The 18,682-nt window shown below is 42.1% G+C and overlaps 1 protein-coding gene across 1 annotated transcript in view; it reads right to left on the reverse strand.

The window, feature by feature from the left end:
- Positions 1-18,682, reverse strand: part of LOC128652613 (eukaryotic translation initiation factor 4B) — a 242,562-nt gene that overhangs the window by 136,948 nt on the left and 86,932 nt on the right. The window contains exons 5-7 of the mRNA XM_053705545.1: positions 7,920-7,974; positions 7,300-7,443; positions 1,839-1,967 (exon numbers count right to left, since the gene is read on the reverse strand). Coding sequence (XP_053561520.1) covers positions 1,839-1,967; positions 7,300-7,443; positions 7,920-7,974 — 328 coding nt within the window. The remainder of the gene's footprint in view (positions 1-1,838; positions 1,968-7,299; positions 7,444-7,919; positions 7,975-18,682) is intronic.

The following is an 18,682-nucleotide window of genomic DNA, read 5'->3' on the forward strand; positions in this document are numbered from 1 at the left end:
ATGCTGTGGGGCTGTGTGTCCAGTGCCGGTACTGGGAATCTTGTTAAAAGTTGAGGGTCGCATGGATTCCACTCAATATTAGCAGATACTTGAGAATAATGTTAAGGAATCAGTCAGAAAGTTGAAGTTACGCCGTAGCTGGATATTTCAACAAGACAACGACCCAAAACACTGCTGAAAATCTACTCTGGCACTTATGCAGCGGAACAAGTACAATGTTCTGGAATGGCAATCCCAGTCCCCAGACCTGAATATCATTGAAAATCTGTGGGGTGATTTGAAGCGGGCTGTCCATGCTCGGCAACCAATAAACCTAACTGAACTGGAGATGTTTTGCAATGAGGAATGGTCCAAAATACCTTCAATCCATAATCCAGACACTCATCACTATAGGAAGCGTCTAGAGGCTGTTATTTCTGCTAAAAGGAGGCTCTACTAAATATTATTGCAATATTTCTGTTGGGGTGCCCAAATTTATGCACCTGTCTAATTTCGTTTTGATGCATATTGCACATTTACTGTTAATCCAATAAACCTCATTTCACTACTGAAATATTACTGTGTCCATCAGTTATTTGATAGATCAAAATGAAATTGCTGATCCAAACACCCAATTATTCCTAAATGAAAATCATGGAAATTGTCAGGGGCGCCTAAACTTTGCATACGAATATATACACACACACATATATATATAACAAACCAATTTCCAGTTCAGCCCACCAAGAGATAACGGCCTGGGTGCAGATATACAAAGCACATAGAAAGATGTAAATGCACTCGCAGGACTTTCACAAAACTTATTTTATTGGAACGTTTTCGGGGTTCACAACCCCTTCATCAGCATAAATAAACAGACAAAATTCAAACCTTTTATAGTGTCTAGATATCACACACAAACCAAGCGCTTCTCCAAAAAGTGCGCCAAATATCGAGCATGGAACGCACTCTGCGTTCCACAGTGCTAGCATTTACCGGAAGTTGTGTTATCTCACTTCCGGTTTGCGGCTGTGTCATTAAACAACCTTAAACAAATCAAATTATACACAATGCTTCTTAAACAGAATTAGTGTCACTTATACAAACATACAAGTAGTGAATCAAAATGAAGTATGTGATATGTTTAGGTATTCGGATCGCCATGGTTGTATAACATACTGGCCGATCGTGTACATATGTGTATATAGCTTGCCATGGTGACTGTAGTCATGGTTACTAGAAACCACAGTAAGGCATGCTAGGCGGGTTAAACCTTGTGAACAATACCACATAAACCTAATATGTGTAAATATGAGACAATACCTCTTAATCCGAATACCTAAACATATCACATACTTCATTTTGATTCACTACTTGTATGTTTGTATAAGTGACACTAATTCTGTTTAAGAAGCATTGTGTATAATTTGATTTGTTTAAGGTTGTTTAATGACACAGCCGCAAACCGGAAGTGAGATAACACAACTTCCGGTAAATGCTAGCACTGTGGAACGCAGAGTGCGTTCCATGCTCGATATTTGGCGCACTTTTTGGAGAAGCACTTGGTTTGTGTGTGATATCTAGACACTATAAAAGGTTTGAATTTTGTCTGTTTATTTATGCTGATGAAGGGGTTGTGAACCCCGAAAACGTTCCAATAAAATAAGTTGTGTGAAAGTCCTGCAAGTGCATTTACATTATATATATATATATATATATATATATATATATATATATATATATATATATATATATATATATATATATATAGATAGATAGATAGATAGATAGATAGATAGATAGATAGATAGATATATGGAGATAAAAACAGATAGATGGGTTACTAAGCTAGCATTTACCTCTGTCATAATCCCTAGAATTACGGTCATCATATCGGTCTCTTCCTCGGTCTCTATCATAACGATCATCTCTACGTGGTGGACCATCCCGATACCGGTCTGTTTCATAGCGATCACGATCACGATACCCTTTTAAAATGGGAAGAAAAGTAGCATAGTAATCTAGTTTCCATACTTAAGTCTAACAAAAACAAAATTTATGCTTACCTGATAAATTTCTTTCTTTCTTGACACGGTGAGTCCACAGATCATCTAATTACCATTGGGAATCACTCCTTCCCAGCAGGAGGCGACAAAAAGCACCACAGCAAAGCTGTTAAATATCACGTCCTTAATAAAACAGGGGGGGCCGTGGACTCACCTTGTCAAGAAAGAAATACATTTATCAGGTAAGCATACATTTTGTTTTCTTTCTAATGACACGGTGAGTCCACGGATCATCTAATTACTATTGGGAATAAATACCCAAGCTAGAGGACACAGATAAGGGAGGGACAAGACAGGGAACCTAAACAGAAGGCACCACTGCTTGAAGAACCTTTCTCCCAAAAGAAGCCTCAGCTGAGGCAAAAGTATCAAATTTATAGAATTTAGAAAAAGTGTGAAGAGAGGACCAAGTTGCAGCCTTGCAAATCTGTTTCACAGAAGCTTAATTTTTGAATGCCCAGGAAGAGGAAACGGCACTCGTAGAATGAGCCGTAACTCTCTCAGGGGGCTGCTGTGCAGCAGTTTCATAGGCCAAGCGAATGATACTCTTCAGCCACAAAGAGAGAATTAGCCTTAGCTTTCTGCCCCTTACGTTTTCTAGAGAAAACCACAGAGCAGAAGACTGACGAAAATCCTTAGTCGCCTGGAAATAGAATTTCAATGCACGTACCACGTCCAGATTGTGCAGCAGACGTTCCTTCTGAGAAGGGTTAGGACACAAAGAAGGAACAACAACAATCTCCTGATTAATGTTCCGATCTGAAACCACTTTAGGGAAAAACCCTAACTTAGTACGCAAAACTACCTTATCCGAATGAAAAATAAGGTAAGGAGACTCATACTGTAATGCCGAGAGCTCTGAAACTCTACAAGCAGATGAAATAGCAACAAGAAACAAAACCTTCCAAGATAAACTTAATATCTAAGGAATGCATAGGCTCAAACAGAGCCTGTTGAAGAACTTTAAGAACTAGATTAAGACTCCAGGGAGGAGTAACCGGCTTAAACACAGGCCTGATTCTGACCAAGGCCTGACAGAACGATTGCACGTCTGGTACATCCGCCAGACGTTTATGAAACAAAATAGACAAGGCAGATATTTGACCCTTTAGGGAGCTTGCCGATAAACCCTTCTCCAAACCCTCTTGGAGAAAAGACAAAATTCTAGGAATCCGAACTCTACTCCAAGAGTAGCCATTGGATTCACACCAATGCAGATATTTACGCCATATCTTATGGTAAATCTTTCTAATCACAGGCTTACGAGCCTGAATCATGGTCTCAATGACCAACTCTGAAAATCCACGCTTAGATAAAATTAAGTGTTCAATCTCCAAGCTGTCAGCTTCAGAGAAACTAGATTTGGATGAAGAAAGGGCCCTTGAAGTAGAAGGTCCTTTCTCAATGGAAGTATCGATGGTGGAAGAGATGACATCTCCACTAGGTCTGCATACCAGATCCTGCAAGGCCACGCCGGTGCTATGAGGATCACCGACGCCCTCTTGTTTGATTCGAGCAATGACTAGAGGGAGGAGAGCGAACGGGGGAAATAGGTATGCAAGACTGAAATTCCAAGGTACCGCCAGAGCATCTATCAGTACCACGTGAAGATCCCTTGACCTCGACCCGTACCTCGGAAGTTTGGCATTCTGCCGAGATGCCATGAGATCCAGTTCCGGCAGTCCCCATTTGAGAATCAAGCTGGAAAACACTTACGGGTGGAGTTCCGTCTGCTCAGAAAATCCGCCTCCCAGTTGTCCACTTCTGGGATGTGGATCGCCGGCAGAATTATCTTGGCTACCTCCGTCATGGCCAAGGAACTCCGAGTTCCCCCTGTCCGACTGGAACCTGATGAAACGGGCCGAAGCTAACAGACCAGGCCAGAAGAGCATTGAAGATTGCGGTCAGCTCCAGAATGTTTATAGGTAGAACAGACTCCGACCGAGTCCATGTTCCCTGAGCCTTTAGAGAGCCCCAGACTGCTCCCCATCCCAGATGGCTGGCGTCTGTTGTCACAATCACCCAAGAGGGTCTGTGAAAGCAGTTTCCTTGGGAGAGATGATCCTGAGACAACTACCAAAGAAGACAATCCCTTGTCTCCTGCTCCAGTTGTAATCGCGGAGACAGATACGCATAATCTCCGTTCCACTGACTGAGCATGCTTAACTGCAGAGGCTTGAGGTGGAAACGAGCGTACGGGATGATGTCCATTGCCGCTACCATCAGACCGATGATAGCCGAGGAGAGGACTGAAGCGCTAGGCAAGAATCGAAAATCTGATTTCCTGACTTCTGTCAGAAAAATCTTCATTGATAATCTATTATGGTTCCCAAGAAAACTACCCTTGTATTTGGAAGTAAGGAACTCTTTCCCAAATTTACCTTCCAACCGTGAGATCGCAGGAAAGATAACATTTCCGTGTGGGATTTTGCTTGTTAAAAGGATGGCGCCTGAACCAGAATGTCGTCCAGATAAGGCGCCACTGCAATGCCCCGCAATCGGAGCACCGCCAACAGGGATCCCAGAACCTTTGAGAAAATTCTGGGAGCTGTGGCAAGGCTGAAGGGAAGAGCCACAAACTGGAAGTGTTTGTCTAGAAATGCAAACCATAGAAACTTGTGACGGTCCGTGTGGATGGGGACATGCAGGTACGCAACCGTTATATCCACCGTTGTCATAAATTGACCCTCTTGGACCAAAGGAAGAATGGAACAAATAGTTTCCATCTTGAAAGACAGCACTCTGAGGAATTTGTTTAGACTCTTGAGATCTAAAAAATGGTCTGAAGGTTCCCAACTTTTTGGGAACCACAAACAGATTTGAATAGAATCCCAGACCCCGTTCCTGTATCGGAACGGGAACAATCACTCCCAGGTCGGAGAGGTCCTGAACACAGTGTAAAAACGCCTCTTGTCTGGTCTATAGATAACTTTGAAAGCAGAAACCTGCCCCTGGGAGGAAATGTCTTGAACTCTAGTTTGGATCCCTGGGACACGATGTCCACCGCCCAGGGATCCTGAACATCTCGAACCCAAGCCTGAGAGAAGGAAAGTCTGCACCCCACAAGATCCGGTCCCGGATCGGGGGCAGGCCCTTCATACTGTCTTTGATTCATTAGCAGGCTTCTTGGATTGTTTTCCCTTGTTCCAAGACTGATTGGGCCTCCAGGAAGGCTTGGACTGCTCCTGTTTGGAAGAGGGAGTGGAAGGATTTCCCTTGAAATTCCGAAAGGAACGAAAATTACTCTGATGTCCCTTTTGTTTATTTCTCTTATCCTGAGGGAGGAAATGGCCCTTTTCTCCCGTAATGTCAGAAATTATTTCTGTGAAACCCGGTCCAAACAAAGTCTTTCCCTTGTAAGGAATCACCAAAAGTTTAGACTTAGATGACATCCACAGACCAATATTTTAACCATAAAGCTCTGCGGGCCAGAACGGCAAAACCAGAAATCGTGATAAAGGAGTTGGCCAACTTAAGGGCCTTTATCCTATCTTGGATTTCATCGAGGGGAGTGTCTGTCAGAATACAATCAAACCAGTATGCTGCCGCGCTAGTGACAGTAGCAATACAAACTGCGGGTTGCCATTGTAAACCATGGTGTACATACATGTTCTTGAGTAACCCCTCTAACTTCTTATCCATAGGATCCTTAAAAGAACAACTATACTCTATGGGAATAGTAGTTATCTTGGCTAGCGTGGAAATTGCCCCTTCCACCTTGGGTACCGTTTGCCAAGACTCCTTGATGGAATCTGCTATAGGAAACATCTTTTTAAATATAGGGGATGAAAAAAAAAAAAAAAAAAGGGATACCCGGTCTTTCCCATTCCTTAGCAATAATCTCTGTAGCTCGATCTGGTACAGGAAAAACTTCCACCATGGAAGGTACATCAAAATATTTGTTTAGCTTACTGGATTTTTTTAGGATGGACGACGACCGTGGTGTCGCTGTCGTCCAGTGTAGCTAAAACCTCCTTGGAGTAACAGACGGAGGTGTTCCAGCTTAAACCTGAAGGATACCACTTCAGTATCAGCAGGAGGAATTACACTGAGTCTGAGATTTCACCCTCGGATGCTACCAAAGTATCCTCCTCATCAGACTTCTGAGAGGAGGCATTTGAAACAACAAGAACTGTGTCCGTAACCTCACTTACTGACTGTTTACTTTTCCTCTTGTGCTTTCCCTGCAGCATGGGAAAAGCAGACAACGCATCAGATACCGCAGAGGACATGAGACTAGCGATGTCTTGCAATGTAAGTTTGAGAGGAAGTGCAGGGCACTGTCTGTGTGGGCGATAAAATTTGGGACACTTGAGGAGAAAAGCTGCAGCATATATTGAACATTTTCACTTTTGCCGTCTGAGTTAGCCCCGCCCATCGTGGGCGGCTAAAAAATTAACCTCCCGGTCGGCATATCTTTAAGTCAAGCCGCAAGGAGAAGTGAACACCACAATAAAAATGAGCCTTACTTAACCTCCTCAGCCCCAGTGCCTGCCATAACGATACTACCTTCTTTATATGTTCCCCTAAGCATATTGGAGAAATTTGTGTGTCCCAGTATTTAGTGAATAAAGTGCCCAATTTTTCCTGCGTTTCCCAGAAAAAATAAAGTCAGCACTTACCTCATAAATCTACCAGGCAGCTCACTAGGTTTGAGAGGTCTTCTCCCTCACATGGACCTGTGGAAAAAGAAATAAAGTCTGAGTAATCTTACTCAGGCTTTCAGTATTAGGGCAGCATTAACTACATGGGAGGCGCAGTGAGAATTATGTCCCACAAGTTGCCATTGCTTGAAAGCCACCACTGCTCTACTGAAGAGACTGATATGACTACAGCTACACCCTAGGACAAAGCAGCACAATCTTGCACTACTTTAAAAATAATAAAATCTTGTTTAAATAAATCTTTTCTAACACCTAACTTTACCACTTCCTTGCTCTAACGTAGGCAAAGAGAATGACTAGGGTTGGAGGGAAGGGAGGTGATATTTAACAGCTTTGCTGTGGTGCTCTTTGACGCCTCCTGCTGAGCAGGAGTGATATTCCCATTAGTAATTAGATGATCCGTGGACTCATCGTGTCAGAGAGAAATGTCAATATAGTTCATTTTAGCTTAATATTAATATTGGCTAAAATTTCAGCCGGGTGGTCAGCAAATACAGTCAGGTAGTCCACCCATTAAAAAAAAGGTCCTGGGGAGAACACCGATATAGGAATGCAATGTAAACTATATGTAGAAATAACGTAATACTCACTGTCTCCATAACTGTCGTCACCCCGACGAGGAGGATTGTCATCGACACTGTCTGAGCTGGGACGCGCCCTCCAATCTGATGAGTCAGTTTTGTCAGAATCCCTGTTACGATCCCGATCCCTACCAAAGGAACGATCATCACGATCTAGACCAAAAAAATTAAAGTTAAGGGAGACAAAAGGTCACTCTAAACTTTAGAACAGAAATTGTAAAGGAATTATATGTTAATTAAATTTGAAAATATGTTCCTTTTTCAAATTGAGTAACTGAGGTCTAAGTTGTTACTGGATTTCATGTCTATTTAGAGAAAAATAACTCTCTTTGCTAATTTCCTTACACCACCTTAAAGTTGTCCAAATGATCTGCCTTTTAAACACAGAGAAAATGGAGACGACCCACCCCCTCACACGCAACTATTCCTTTACCAAGATAAAAAAAAAAAATCATCTCAGTACTGAACACCACCAACAGACCATCTAAAATAATTACGGGGAAAGAGGAAGAACGTAAACATCTTGTGTGGGGGTTTATGCCGTTTATTCACTCATTAGTAAAAAAAATATCTAATTTGGTGAGCTAATAATGTCCTTATACTGGGAGAGAGAAGATCTTTATACTCACCTTTTTCTTGAGACTGGTCGGCTATGTCCACTCTTATCCTTCGGTTTCCAAGAGACTACAAAATAATGGCTTGATTTAGTGATGTAAATGTTAAATTAATAAGTTTAGATTAAGAAGAGAAATAACTTTAAAAAAACAAAGAGGGATGTGTAATATGGTACATATATTTTACAGAAACATTAGAAAATCTACAGAGCATATAATTAAAAACCATCCCTATATTACAAGGTAACATATGAAAGCATCAGCCTTTTAAAGCATAGTTTACATTAACCAAACATTCTACACCTCTGTTCTGGAAAGCAGCATAGGGAACGCTCCCTCCAGCCCTTACCTCCAAGCTCATGAATTACTTATGCATGAGCTCTGGATAGCGACAGATAAAGGCATAAATGCATGGGAGCTCACATTCAGAGGGTAGTAGAAAATGTATGAGGCATTGTTACCTTTGCTGCTTTCCAAGAGATCAATGTAGAACTGTGCTTTAACATTTAAAGGGACAGTACACTGTAAAATAGTTTTTCCATTAATGTATTTTAAATTACTTGTTATACCAACTGCAGAGTATAAAATATTTGAGAAATTCGATTTTCATGCTTATTTGTGTATATGAAGTAGCTGATTTTGTGCTTTGAAACCACAGCCTATTACAATGGGTTGAATTTAAAGGGACAGTCAAGTATAAATTAAACTTTCATTATTCAGATAGGACTTTTAATTTTAATCAACTTTCCAATTTACTTTTATCATCAAATTTGCTTTTTTCTCTTGGTATTCTTAGTTTAAACTAAACATAGGTAGGCTCATATGCTAATTTCTAAGCCTTTGAGGGCTGCCTCTTATCACATGCTTTTTAAATCTCTTTTTAACACAAAGAGACAGAAAGTACACGTGGGCTATATAGATAACACTGTGTTCAGGCACAGAAAGTTATTTAAGATCTAGCACAATACAATGCTAAATTTAAGACAATAGATAATAAACAGTCACAGTCATGTGATCAGGGGGCTGGAAGAAGGTTCCTAGATACAAGGTAATCACAAAGGTAAAAAGTACATTAATATAACTGTTGGTTATGCAAAACTGGGGAATGAGTAATAAAGGGATTATCTATCTTTTAAAACAATAACAATTCTATGGTTGACTGTCCCTTTAAAGGTGATATCAGATCTCATTATGTTCTAAGTTTGTGTAAACAGACTTGCTTCCTTATCTTTTATTTGGCTGGAACACCAAAGCTCAATACATAAAAGAGAACAATGGAAAATGATCATTTTATTACTTAACTATCTTGCATCCCACTGAGAGTGTAATCTCTTCTACTGGCTGTGTATACTTAGGCTATTCAATAGCCTATACTCTAGTATTAATTTGTTCAGTATGGGTGGCGATACCACAGGCTAAATCAGCTATTTCAAATGCTGAAATAGGAGTAAAGGAGCTACTTGTAACCAATTTAATACACTCTAGCAGGTTAAAAGGATCATTGGGAATAATTTAAAGGGGAGACAATTTTTGGGTGAACTGTCCCTTTAAGTTTAAAATAAAAAGCATTCTAGTACCTATGTATGTAATAATGCAAGTCCTGTTAGAAATGCATTGTTTTAATAAACCTATCAGTTTTATATAAACAAGAAAAAAAAAACACCATTAATTTCATGTAAGATTTATCATTTGTAAAGAACTGGGACAGATCAGCTAAATAAAAGTTAAAAGGATAATAAACATTTTATGTCCCACACAAGCCAAAAGCAAATTCTGTAATCAAAAATCAAATAGCTGGTATTGTATGATTTTGAAAACGTAGATTACAGATTTTACTTTTTGGTCTCTCTAGGGCAGTGCTTTGGAAAGCTCTGCTCTAGGAAGTGTAGGACAAAGCACTTTTTTCTTTTTTTACACAAAATTAAGAGGCGTTTAACAACCCAATAAAGAAACGTTAGCAAATGTATTGCAATCCTCTACTACATGCTTTGACACGGGAACATAAAAACGCAAATCTGCTCAGCATTTTTGGAGAAGACAAAAAAGGGACATAAAGGTTAAACTAAGAATACACTAAAGATTTTTCACCCACCCATTCTCTACTTTAAAGTTTATCCACACCTTTTCTGCAAAAAGTATTAGAATTATCTATGAATCCATTCTGAAATAATAAATAGTCAAAAGCTGTAAAAAAAACAAAAAAAAAAAACACCTGTTCTCTCAATTCTAAATCAGCCACTATATTCCAGTGTCTACAACCAACAATGACCCTATATAGTCTTAATCTCTTTTGTATACAAAAAATCTCCCTATAGCAGGGCTCAACAAACCCAGGCACCATGGAGCCACTGGCTCCTAAGTTTAGAGCAGCGTTTCTCAACTCCACTCCTCAAGTATCCCTAACAGGCCAGATTTCTATATATCTTAAAAAAAATATAGAGAAAGAAGAGGTATCTGGTGGCACACTTAAATAGAGAGCTTATAATTACAATTAATGCATCAGAAAGGCACTAGGAAGGAGTTAAATTAAAATATAACTTATTATGTTAATTAAAATTAAAACCTTAATTGTGTGTATAATGGTTAAAAATAGGGTATATTGTTGTTAGTATGATACACAATACATTCCAATGTTTACTAAGTTGTCACCTACAATAAAAAACAGAATTTATGTTTACCTGATAAATTACTTTCTCCAACGGTGTGTCCGGTCCACGGCGTCATCCTTACTTGTGGGATATTCTCTTCCCCAACAGGAAATGGCAAAGAGCCCAGCAAAGCTGGTCACATGATCCCTCCTAGGCTCCGCCTACCCCAGTCATTCGACCGACGTTAAGGAGGAATATTTGCATAGGAGAAACCATATGATACCGTGGTGACTGTAGTTAAAGAAAATAAATTATCAGACCTGATTAAAAAACCAGGGCGGGCCGTGGACCGGACACACCGTTGGAGAAAGTAATTTATCAGGTAAACATAAATTCTGTTTTCTCCAACATAGGTGTGTCCGGTCCACGGCGTCATCCTTACTTGTGGGAACCAATACCAAAGCTTTAGGACACGGATGATGGGAGGGAGCAAATCAGGTCACCTAGATGGAAGGCACCACGGCTTGCAAAACCTTTCTCCCAAAAATAGCCTCAGAAGAAGCAAAAGTATCAAACTTGTAAAATTTGGTAAAAGTGTGCAGTGAAGACCAAGTCGCTGCCCTACATATCTGATCAACAGAAGCCTCGTTCTTGAAGGCCCATGTGGAAGCCACAGCCCTAGTGGAATGAGCTGTGATTCTTTCGGGAGGCTGCCGTCCGGCAGTCTCGTAAGCCAATCTGATGATGCTTTTAATCCAAAAAGAGAGAGAGGTAGAAGTTGCTTTTTGACCTCTCCTTTTACCGGAATAAACAACAAACAAGGAAGATGTTTGTCTAAAATCCTTTGTAGCATCTAAATAGAATTTTAGAGCGCGAACAACATCCAAATTGTGCAACAAACGTTCCTTCTTCAAAACTGGTTTCGGACACAGAGAAGGTACGATAATCTCCTGGTTAATGTTTTTGTTAGAAACAACTTTTGGAAGAAAAACAGAATTTATGTTTACCTGATAAATTACTTTCTCCAACGGTGTGTCCGGTCCACGGCGTCATCCTTACTTGTGGGGATATTCTCTTCCCCAACAGGAAATGGCAAAGAGCCCAGCAAAGCTGGTCACATGATCCCTCCTAGGCTCCGCCTACCCCAGTCATTCGACCGACGTTAAGGAGGAATATTTGCATAGGAGAAACCATATGTTACCGTGGTGACTGTAGTTAAAGAAAATAAATTATCAGACCTGATTAAAAAAACCAGGGCGGGCCGTGGACCGGACACACCCTTGGAGAAAGTAATTTATCAGGTAAACATAAATTCTGTTTTCTCCAACATAGGTGTGTCCGGTCCACGGCGTCATCCTTACTTGTGGGAACCAATACCAAAGCTTTAGGACACGGATGAAGGGAGGGAGCAAATCAGGTCACCTAAATGGAAGGCACCACGGCTTGCAAAACCTTTCTCCCAAAAATAGCCTCAGAAGAAGCAAAAGTATCAAATTTGTAAAATTTAGTAAAAGTGTGCAGTGAAGACCAAGTCGCTGCCTAACATATCTGATCAACAGAAGCCTCGTTCTTGAAGGCCCATGTGGAAGCCACAGCCCTAGTGGAGTGAGCTGTGATTCTTTCAGGAGGCTGCCGTCCGGCAGTCTCATAAGCCAATCGGATAATGCTTTTAATCCAGAAGGAGAGAGAGGTAGAATTTGCTTTTTAACCTCTCCGTTTACCAGAATAAACAACAAACAAAGACGAAGTTTGTCTGAAATCCTTAGTAGCTGCTAAGTAAAATTTGAGAGCACGAACTACATCCAAGTTGTGCAACAAACGTTCCATCTTTGAAACTGGATTAGGACACAAAGAAGGCACAACTATCTCCTGGTTAATGTTTTTGTTAGAAACAACTTTTGGAAGAAAACCAGGTTTAGTACGCAAAACCACCTTATCTGCATGGAACCCCAGATAAGGAGAAGAACACTGCAGAGCAGATAATTCTGAAACTCTTCTAGCAGAAGAAATTGCAACCAAAAACAAAACTTTCCAAGATAATAACTTAATATCAACGGAATGTAAGGGTTCAAACGGAACCCCCTGAAGAACTGAAAGAACTAGGTTGAGACTCCAAGGAGGAGTCAAAGGTTTGATTCTAACCAGAGCCTGAACAAAGGCTAGAACATCTGGCACAGCTGCCAGCTTTTTGTGAAGTAACACAGACAAGGCAGAAATCTGTCCCATCAAGGAACTTGCAGATAATCCTTTTTCCAATCCTTCTCGAAGGAAGGATAGACTCTTAGGAATCTTAACCTTGTCCCAAGGGAATCCTGTAGATTCACACCAACAGATATATTTTTCCCAAAATATGTGGTAAATTTGAGAACCCTCGCTTTGATAAGATCAAGCGTTCAATCTCCAAGCAGTCAGCTGGAGTGGGTCGAACGGACCTAGAACAAGAAGGTCTCGTCTCAAAGGTAGCTTCCATGGTGGAGCCGATGACATATTCACCAGATCTGCATACCAAGTCCTGCGTGGCCACGCAGGAGCTATCAAGATCACCGACGCCCTCTCCTTTGATCCTGGCTACCAGCCTGGGGATGAGAGGAAACGGCGGGAACACATAAGCTAGTTTGAAGGTCCAAGGTGCTACTAGTGCATCCACTAGAGCCGCCTTGGGATCCCTGGATCTGGACCCGTAGTAAGGAACTCTGAAGTTCTGACGAGAGGCCATCAGATCCACGTCTGGAATGCCCCACGGTTGAGTGACTTGGGCAAAGATTTCCGGATGGAGTTCCCACTCCCCCGGATGCAATGTCTGACGACTCAGAAAAACCGCTTCCCAACTTTCCACTCCTGGGATGTGGATAGCAGACAGGTGGCAGGAGTGAGACTCCGCCCATAGAATGATTTTGGTCACTTCTTCCATCGCTAGGGAACTCCTAGTTCCCCCCTGATGGTTGATGTACGCAACAGTTGTCATGTCGTCTTGATCGAAACCGTATGAACTTGGCCCTCGCTAGCTGAGGCCAAGCTTTGAGAGCATTGAATATCGCTCTCAGTTCCAGAATATTTATCGGTAGAAGAGATTCTACCCGAGACCAAAGACCCTGAGCTTTCAGGGATCCCCAGACCGCGCCCCAGCCCATCAGACTGGCGTCGGTCGTTGGTATCTTCGGAGACAAGTCTGAATAGTCCCCATTCCACTGACTGAGCATGAACAGTTGTAATGGTCTTAGATGAATGCGCACAAAAGGAACTATGTCCATTGCCGCTACCATCAAACCTATCACTTCCATGCACTGCGCTATGGAAGGAAGAGGAACGGAATGAAGTATCCGACAAGAGTCTAGAAGTTTTGTTTTTCTGGCTTCTGTCAGAAAAATCCTCATTTCTAAGGAGTCTATTATAGTTCCCAAGAAGGGAACCCTTGTTGACGGAGATAGAGAACTCTTTTCCACGTTCACTTACCATCCGTGAGATCTGAGAAAGGCCAGGACAATGTCCGTGTGAGCCTTTGCTTGAAGAAGGGACGACGCTCGAATCAGAATGTCGTCCAAGTAAGGTACTACAGCAATGCCCCTTGGTCTTAGCACCGCCAGAAGGGACCCTAGTACCTATGAGAAAATCCTAGGAGCAGTGGCTAATCCGAAAGAAAACGCCACGAACTGGAAATGCTTGTCCAGGAATGCAAACCTTAGGAACCGATGATGTTCCTTGTGGATAGGAATATGTAGATACGCATCCTTTAAATCCACCGTGGTCATGAATTGACCGTCCTGGAAGGAAGGAATTGTTCGAATGGTTTCCATCTTGAACGATGGAACCTTGAGAAACTTGTTCAAGATCTTGAGATCTAAGATTGGTCTGAACGTTCCCTCTTTTTTGGGAACTATGAACAGATTGGAGTAGAACCCCATCCCCTGTTCTCCTAATGGAACAGGATGAATCACTCCCGTTTTTAGCAGGTCTTCTACACAATGTAAGAATGCCTGTCTTTTTATGTGGTCTGAAGACAACTGAGACCTGTGGAACCTCCCCCTTGGAGGAAGCCCCTTGAACTCCAGAGAATAATCTTGGGAGACTATTTCTAGCGCCCAAGGATCCAGAACATCTCTTGCCCAAGCCTGAGCGAAGAGAGAGAGTCTGCCCCCCACCAGATCCGGTCCCGGATCGGGGGCCCGCATTTCATGCTGTCTTGGTAGCAGTGGCAGGTTTCCTGGCCTGCTTTCCTTTGTTCCAGCCTTGCATAGGTCTCCAGGCTGGATTGGCTTGAGAAGTATTACCTTCCTGCTTAGAGGACGTAGCCCTTGGGGCTGGTCCGTTTCTGCGAAAGGGACGAAACTTAGGTTTATTTTTGGTCTTGAAAAGACCTATCCTGAGGAAGGGCGTGGCCCTTGCCCCCAGTGATATCAGAGATAATCTCTTTCAAGTCAGGGCCAAACAGTGTTTTCCCCTTGAAAGGAATGTCAAGCAATTTGTTCTTGGAAGACGCATCCGCTGACCAAGATTTTAACCAAAGCGCTCTGCGCCACAATAGCAAACCCAGAATTTTTCGCCGCTAACCCAGCCAATTGCAAGGTGGCGTCTAGGGTGAAAGAATTAGCCAATTTAAGAGCACGAATTCTGTCCATAATCTCCTCATAAGAAGAAGAATTACTAATAATCGCCTTTTCTAGTTCATCAAACTAGAAACACGCGGCTGTAGTGACAGGGACAATGCATGCAATTGGTTGTAGAAGGTAACCTTGCTGAACAAACATCTTTTTTAGCAAACCTTCTAATTTTTTATCCATAGGATCTTGAAAAGCACAACTATCTTCTATGGGTATAGTGGTGCGCTTGTGTAGAGTAGAAACCGCCCCCTCGACCTTGGGGACTGTCTGCCATAAGTCCTTTCTGGGGTCGACTATAGGAAAACAATTTTTTAAATATGGGGGGAGGTACTAAAGGTATACCGGGCCTGTCCCATTCTTTATTAACAATGTACGCCACCCGCTTGGATATAGGAAAAGCTTCGGGGGGCCCCAGGGCCTCTAAGAACTTTTCCATTTTACATAGTGGTTCTGGAATGACCAGATAATCACAATCATCCAAATTGGATAACACCTCCTTTAAGCAGAGCGCGGAGATGTTCCAACTTAAATTTAAAAGTAATCACATCAGGTTCAGCTTGTTGAGAAATTTTTCCTGAATCTGAAATTTCTCCCTCAGACAAAACCTCCCTGGCCCCCTCAGACTGGTGTAGGGGCCCTTCAGAAACCATATCATCAGCGTTCTCATGCTCTACAGAATTTTCTAAAACAGAGCAGTCGCGCTTTCGCTGATAAGTGGGCATATTGGCTAAAATGTTTTTGATAGAATTATCCATTACAGCCGTTAAATGTTGCATAGTAAGGAGTATTGGCGCACTAGATGTACTAGGGGCCTCCTGTATGGGCAAGACTGGTGTATACGAAGGAGGGGATGATGCAGTACCATGCTTACTCCCCTCACTTGAGGAATCATCTTGGGCATCATTTTTACTAAATTTTTTATGACATAAAATACATATAGTTAAACAAGAAGGAACCTTGGTTTCCCCACAGTCAGAACACAATCTATCTGGTAGTTCAGACATGTTAAACAGGCATAAACTTGATAACAAAGCACAAAAAACGTTTTAAAATAAAACCGTTACTGTCACTTTAAATTTTAAACTAAACACACTTTATTACTGCAATTGCGAAAAAGTATGAAGGAATTGTTCAAAATTCACCAAAATTTCACCACAGTATCTTAAAGCCTTAAAAGTATTGCACACCAAATTTTGAAGCTTTAACCCTTAAAATAACGGAACCGGAGCCGTTTTTATATTTAACCCCTTTACAGTCCCTGGAATCTGCTTTGCTGAGACCCAACCAAGCCCAAAGGGGAATACGATACCAAATGATGCCTTCAGAAAGACTTTTCTATGTATCAGAGCTCCACACACATGCAGCTGCATGCCATGCTGTTCTCAAAAACAAGTGCGCCATACCGGCGCGAAAATGAGGCTCTGACAATGATTAGGGAAAGTCCCTAAAGAATAAGGTGTCTAAAACAGTGCCTGCCGATATAATCTTATCAAAATACCCAGATTAAATGATTCCTCAAGGCTAAATATGTGTTAATAATGAATCGATTTAGCCCAGAAAAAGTCTACAGTCTTAATAAGCCCTTGTGAAGCCCTTATTTACTATCTTAATAAACATGGCTTACCGGATCCCATAGGGAAAATGACAGCTTCCAGCATTACATCGTCTTGTTAGAATGTGTCATACCTCAAGCAGTAAGAGACTGCACACTGTTCCCCCAACTGAAGTTAATTGCTCTCAACAGTCCTGTGTGGAACAGCCATGGATTTTAGTTACGGTGCTAAAATCATTTTCCTCATACAAACAGAAATCTTCATCTCTTTTCTGTTTCTGAGTAAATAGTACATACCAGCACTATTTTAAAATAACAAACTCTTGATTGAATAATAAAAACTACAGTTAAACACTAAAAAACTCTAAGCCATCTCCGTGGAGATGTTGCCTGTACAACGGCAAAGAGAATGACTGGGGTAGGCGGAGCCTAGGAGGGATCATGTGACCAGCTTTGCTGGGCTCTTTGCCATTTCCTGTTGGGGAAGAGAATATCCCCACAAGTAAGGATGACGCCGTGGACCGGACACACCTATGTTGGAGAAACCAGGTTTAGTACGTAAAACCACCTTATCTGCATGGAACACCAGATAAGGAGGAGAACACTGCAGAGCAGATAATTCTGAAACTCTTCTAGCAGAAGAAATTGCAACCAAAAACAAAACTTTCCAAGATAATAACTTAATATCAACGGAATGTAAGGGTTCAAACGGAACCCCCTGAAGAACTGAAAGAACTAAGTTGAGACTCCAAGGAGGAGTCAAAGGTTTGTAAACAGGCTTGATTCTAACCAGAGCCTGAACAAAGGCTTGAACATCTGGCACAGCTGCCAGCTTTTTGTGAAGTAACACAGACAAGGCAGAAATCTGTCCCTTCAGGGAACTTGCAGATAATCCTTTTTCCAATCCTTCTTGAAGGAAGGATAGAATCTTAGGAATCTTAACCTTGTCCCAAGGGAATCCTTTAGATTCACACCAACAGATATATTTTTTTCCAAATTTTGTGGTAAATCTTTCTAGTTACAGGCTTTCTGGCCTGAACAAGAGTATCGATAACAGAATCTGAGAATCCTCGCTTCGATAAGATCAAGCGTTCAATCTCCAAGCAGTCAGCTGGAGTGAGACCAGATTCGGATGTTCGAACGGACCTTGAACAAGAAGGTCTCGTCTCAAAGGTAGCTTCCATGGTGGAGCCGATGACATATTCACCAGATCTGCATACCAAGTCCTGCGTGGCCACGCAGGAGCTATCAAGATCACCGACGCCCTTTCCTGATTGATCCTGGCTACCAGCTTGGGGATGAGAGGAAACGGCGGGAATACATAAGCTAGTTTGAAGGTCCAAGGTGCTACTAGTGCATCCACTAGAGCCGCCTTGGGATCCCTGGATCTGGACCCGTAGCAAGGAACTTTTGAAGTTCTGACGAGAGGCCATCAGATCCATGTCTGGAATGCCCCACAGTTGAGTGACTTGGGCAAAGATTTCCGGATGGAGTTCCCACTCCCCCGGATGCAATGTCTGACGACTCAGAAAATCCGCTTCCCAATTTTCCACTCCTGGGATGTGGATAGCAGACAGGTGGCAGGAGTGAGACTCCGCCCATAGAATGATTTTGGTCACTTCTTCCATCGCCAGGGAACTCCTTGTTCCCCCCTGATGGTTGATGTACGCAACAGTTGTCATGTTGTCTGATTGAAACCATATGAACTTGGCCCTCGCTAGCTGAGGCCAAGCCTTGAGAGCATTGAATATCGCTCTCAGTTCCAGAATATTTATCGGTAGAAGAGATTCTTCCCGAGACCAAAGACCCTGAGCTTTCAGGGATCCCCAGACCGCGCCCCAGCCCATCAGACTGGCGTCGGTCGTGACAATGACCCACTCTGGTCTGCGGAAGGTCATCCCTTGTGACAGGTTGTCCAGGGACAGCCACCAACGGAGTGAGTCTCTGGTCCTCTGATTTACTTGTATCCTCGGAGACAAGTTTGTATAGTCCCCATTCCACTGACTGAGCATGCACAGTTGTATGGTCTTAGATGAATGC

Source organism: Bombina bombina, chromosome 3 (assembly GCF_027579735.1).
Source record: "Bombina bombina isolate aBomBom1 chromosome 3, aBomBom1.pri, whole genome shotgun sequence".
Classification (NCBI taxonomy): domain Eukaryota; kingdom Metazoa; phylum Chordata; class Amphibia; order Anura; family Bombinatoridae; genus Bombina; species Bombina bombina.